We start from the raw sequence: 4,978 nt of genomic DNA on the forward strand, positions 1-4,978 counted from the left end.
GTCTCTATATTAGGGTCTACCTACAGTACTGGTATATATATTGTTTGCCAAACTACAGACAATACGTTAGGAATTGAAACAATTTTATTCTCTTTGTCTCCTGTGTAAACTTGATTCTGACTTCAAATCATTAAGTTGCTTATTAATTCTTAATTGATAAAAATGTTGATAGAGTCCAGCTAACACTTTGGACAGGAATTAGAAAAAATTATGAGGCAGTTAGCCAGGGGGTTGCTTTAGAGAAAGAAGCTTTCCCCCAACCATTTTTGCCCTTTTGACTATTTTTAAAAACATACGCAATTTAACATTGCCCTCAATGCCTCTGCCCTCCACAGAAGCCTACTAGAACCCTGTGTTGCCAGAGCCCTACCCAGAGACAAGAGAAGAGGGTCGAGATGCGTCCTGTTTGTGCTCAGCTCCTCTTAGCTGCCATCTTGTGGTCAATGCCTTACACTGGAGCTGCTGCTGTGCGGATCCTATCCAAATCCAACTGGACCAACCATCTCCACCTAACTAGACCTGGCTTCGAGTCAGACCCTGACTCTGACTGGAGTAATCTGAATCTTACCAGCATCAGCGTGCCTCGTATCCGAAGGAGGCGAGCCATCTCCTCCAGAGAAATGAATTCCTTGTTGGATTATCACAACCGTGTCCGCTCCCAGGTCTTCCCTCAGGCTGCCAATATGGAGATCATGGTGAGGCCCCTGCATCTGCTGAACCAGGGGAGGAAAACAAGGGGCTGCTCCTCTGTCACATTCTATGGCTGGGCTTACTAACACTTAATCAAATCTGAAACATAACTGTGGTCTTCTTGCTCTACACTAGAGTTAGATTTGACATTTTAGAATTCTATTTTTTTAATAATTGTTTTATTATGTATATTTATTGAATTAGTAAAATCTCACATAAGTAAGTACAGACAAAATCAAACATAATGTGAAAAAGAGTCGCGAGAAAGATAGGACCAGTGAATATCTGTAAAGCCATCCTCTTGGCAGGGACAGGGTGAATGTCGTTAAAAAAAAATATATATATATATTATTTGAGAAGTGTTGAACAGCTGCTCTCTCTCTCTCCATGCTTTAGGTGTGGGATGAGCAACTGGCTAAATCAGCAGATTCCTGGGCTTCCCGCTGCATATGGGATCATGGACCCTCACAGACCATGAGATATATGGGCCAAAACCTGTCCATCAACTCTGGCAGGTACTGTAGAACTACCCCTGTTCTTTCCATGTTTACAACTGTTTTATAGCTGTTGCTTATGTGATTGTTGGAGATCTGGTGTGTTTTTGTTCAACAATGACTGTTATAGGAACACTGTCTCCCTGTTATAATGGAAGACTTTTAAGAGTTCATTGTTTCTGGTCAAATATGAAGTAGGGTGGTATTTTAAGAAACATGAAATGCTGAAAGGTCTTTTCCTTCTCCTAGATACTGGTCAATCATTGAGCTGGTGAGGTCCTGGCAAGATGAGAAAAACTCCTTCTCCTATCCCAACACATGCAGTGGACCAGTTTGTTCCCACTATACACAGGTGTGTGTGGCTTAGATATTGCACTAAATAAGAATGTACAGATGTAGGATTTTAATTTGAGCCAGTTTGCTACAGCAGGAAAATAATCCTGCAGCTACATGAAATGTGAATTATTATGTGGATTATAATTAATGTACATTTTTGTAGGGGTTGATAAATTTTTCATTAGGGCAAATCAAGTATTACATTTCAAAGTGGAAATTACAAACTTTAGAAGCCTTTTAAAACTCAAATACGCAACAAAAGAGTGTTCCAATTAAGATCCTACATATTTTTTGTGGTATGTACTATACATGGTCTTCTATTTACAGAAGATCTGTGCTGTCCTGGTATAGTTTATATTTGTATTAGTAAGAAATTGGGTGACTGTGTGTGAGAACTGTCTGTGATTGATCATGTTGACCATGAGAACTACACATTACATCAACAAATTTCAGATGGTCTGGGCCAATACCAATAAGATGGGATGTGCCATCAACAAATGCTCAAACATGAATGTGTACGGGAGCTCTTGGAGGACAGCAGTGTTCCTGGTTTGCAACTACTCTATCAAGTAAGTACACACTTCTCTGTTCATGGCAAGAGCAAGCCATCTTGTTATAATGAACACTTTACAGTATATGCAAATATACGTTTACAGTACATACCCAATATAGATTAACCTCTACAGGATCGGTGGGTCCCCCCGCAGGACGGTTGAGCTAATGTGATTAGCATGAGGTTGTAAGTAACAAGAAAATTTGCCAGGGCATAGACAAATGTGATATTGGCAGACAGCTTAAATTCTTGTTAATCTAACTGCACTGTCCAATTTACAGTAGCTATTACAGTGAAAGAATACCATGCTATTGTTTGAGGAGAGTGCACAGTTATGAACTTGAACATGTATTAATAAACCAATTAGGTACATTTGGGTAGTCTTGATACAACATTTTGTACAGAAATCCAATGGTTCATTGGATCAGTCTAAAACTTTGCACATACACTGCTGCCATCTAGTGGCCAAAATCTAAATTGCACCTGGGTTGGAATAATACATTATGGCCTTTCGCTTGCATTTCAAAGATGATGGTACAAAAAGGTTTACCAGATCTAATGTGTTATATTATCCTACATGAATTTAATACATTCCTTTTTCTATTGTATAAGCTAGACTCATCAGAGCCTTATATTTAATTGAATATTCTTTATAATGACAGGAAACAAACAAGCAAACAAGATCAGCAGTTAACCATGTATTATTTCTCTTCCAGAGGGAACTGGGTTGGAGAGGCTCCCTATAAGAATGGCAAACCGTGCTCTGCCTGTCCATCAAAATATGGAGGTTCATGTAACAGAAACCAGTGTTCCTTCAGTGGTTCAAAAGCCAAAGCCAAGAAAAGAAAAAAGTATTAGAAATACATCAGTCATACTTTCCCTGTTATAATGGAAGACTTTTAAGAGTTCATTGTTTCTGGTCAATTATTCCATTCCATTCATCTCAGCAACAAACAACTGCAAGAGAGGGTAAGTGTGAAAGGTGAAGGATTTCTAAACATAAAAAACGAATCAAAGCACAAGACCTGCTTTTTTCAGCGATTCAATTATAGTACCACTATTTTTGTGTTTATCATAAACTAATGTTTGATCCATCCACTGGATGTTAGGGAAATAATGTTTTTCCCCCTCGGTCATGATGTTGTGAACTTAAATCTATGTAAACTCTTGGGTTGCAAAGCTCCATTTTCTCGCCATGACACAGAAAGAACCCAGCTACCAAAAACCAGACAGTACTTCTGTTGTATTCATTTGATTATGTCCTTTTTTGAAAATGTTAAGAAGATGAGTGCAATGTACACTATATACAAAAGTATGTGGACACCCCTTCAAAACAGTGGATTCTCTATTTCAGCCACACATATTGCTGACAGGTGTATAAAATCAAGAACACAGTCATGCAATCTCTCATTGACTTTCAATGTGGCACCGTCATAGGATGCCACATTTCCAACAATGCAGGTCTTGAAATGTATGCCCTACTAGATCTGTCCCGGTCAACTGTAAGTGCTGTTATTGTGAAGTGGAAATGTCTAGGAGCATCAACAGTGAAGTTGTAGGCCACACAAGCTCACAGAATGGGACCGCCGAGTGCTGAAGTGCGTATCGCGTTTAAATCGTAAAAATTGTCTGTCCTCTGTTGCAACACTCACTACCAAGTTCCAAACTGCCTCTGGAAGCAACGTCAACACAAGAACGGTTAGTCTGGAGCTTCATGAAATGGGTTTTGGCCGAGCAGCCGCTTACAAGCCTAAGATCACCATGCACAATGCCAAGCGTCGGCTGGAGGGGTGTAAAGCTTGCTGCCATTGGACTCTGGAGCAGTGGAAACGCGTTCTCCAGAGTGATGAATCGCGATGCCAGGAGAACGCTACCTACCCCAATGCATAGTGTCAACTGTAAAGTTTGGTAGAGGGGGAATAATTGTCACGACTTCCGCCGAAGTCGGCTCCTCTCCTTGTTCGGGCGGCATTCGGCGATCGACGTCACCGTCTTTCTAGCCATCGCCGCTCCATTTTTCATATGTCCATTTGTTTTGTCTTGTTCCATACACACCTGGTTTTCATTCCCCAATCAATCTACATGTATTTAGTCCTCTGTTCCCCATCATGTCTTTGTGTGTAATTGTTCATTGTTAAAGGTGTATGTTCAGGCGCGATGCTTTTATAGTTTATGTTTCGTGTTTTTGGGATCTTATGTCATTTTTTGTGCCTATTGTTGAAAGGAATAAACGTGCGCCTGTTTACTCTGCTCTCCTTCACCTGACTTCGCCTCCATTACACAGCCTTAACAATAATGGTCTGGGACTGTTTGTCATGGTTCGGGCTAGGCCTCTTAGTTCCAGTGTAGAGAAATCTTAACGCTACAGCATACAATGACATTCTAGACGAGTCTGTGCTTCCAACTTTGTGGCAACAGTTTGGGGAAGGCCCTTTCCTGTTTCAGCATGACAATGCACCCGTGCACATACCGAGGTCCATACAGAAATAGTATGTCGAGATTGGTGTGGAAGAACTTGAATTGACTGCACATAGTCCTGACCTTAACCCCATTGAACACCTTTGAGATGAATTGGAACACCGACTGCGAGCCAGGCCTAATTTCCCAACATCAGTGCTCGACCTCACTAATGCTCTTGTGGCTGAACAGAAGCAAGTCCCTGCATCAATATTCCAACATCTAGTGGAAAGCTGTCCTAGTTGAGTGGAGGCTGTTATAGCAGCAAAGGGGGGACCAACTCCATATTAATGCCCATGATTTTGAAATGAGATGTTTGACGAGAAGGTGTCCACATACTTTTGGTCATGTAGTGTATTTGTAGGCCTATGCCAATGTGTTTAACTCCACAAATTGTTTGCACTGCTTTTGGTTAATTATTTGGCTCTTGATTGAAATTTTACGAAGC

The 4,978-nt window shown here is 40.8% G+C and overlaps 1 protein-coding gene across 1 annotated transcript; it reads left to right on the forward strand.

The window, feature by feature from the left end:
- Window positions 1-440: 440 nt before the first annotated feature.
- Window positions 441-3,287, forward strand: LOC120058842 (peptidase inhibitor R3HDML-like). Its single transcript, XM_039007580.1, has 5 exons — window positions 441-695; window positions 1,087-1,205; window positions 1,434-1,536; window positions 1,974-2,089; window positions 2,790-3,287. The coding sequence occupies exons 1-5, from the start codon at window positions 444-446 to the stop codon at window positions 2,929-2,931; spliced, it is 732 nt and encodes a 243-aa protein (XP_038863508.1). The 5' UTR covers window positions 441-443; the 3' UTR covers window positions 2,932-3,287.
- The last annotated feature ends 1,691 nt before the right edge of the window (window positions 3,288-4,978 follow it).

This window comes from Salvelinus namaycush, chromosome 14, assembly GCF_016432855.1.
Source record: "Salvelinus namaycush isolate Seneca chromosome 14, SaNama_1.0, whole genome shotgun sequence".
Lineage (NCBI taxonomy): Eukaryota > Metazoa > Chordata > Actinopteri > Salmoniformes > Salmonidae > Salvelinus > Salvelinus namaycush.

What these genes read in the sequence shown, in the direction of transcription:
- LOC120058842 (XM_039007580.1), top strand. Translation starts at nt 444, where the DNA reads ATGCCTTACACTGGAGCTGCTGCTGTGCGGATCCTATCCAAATCCAAC. An exon ending in CTGTCCATCAACTCTGGCAG is followed by an intron (nt 1,206 to 1,433) that starts GTACTGTAGAAC and finishes TCCTTCTCCTAG; the next exon opens with ATACTGGTCAATCATTGAGC. An exon ending in GTTTGCAACTACTCTATCAA is followed by an intron (nt 2,090 to 2,789) that starts GTAAGTACACAC and finishes TTTCTCTTCCAG; the next exon opens with AGGGAACTGGGTTGGAGAGG.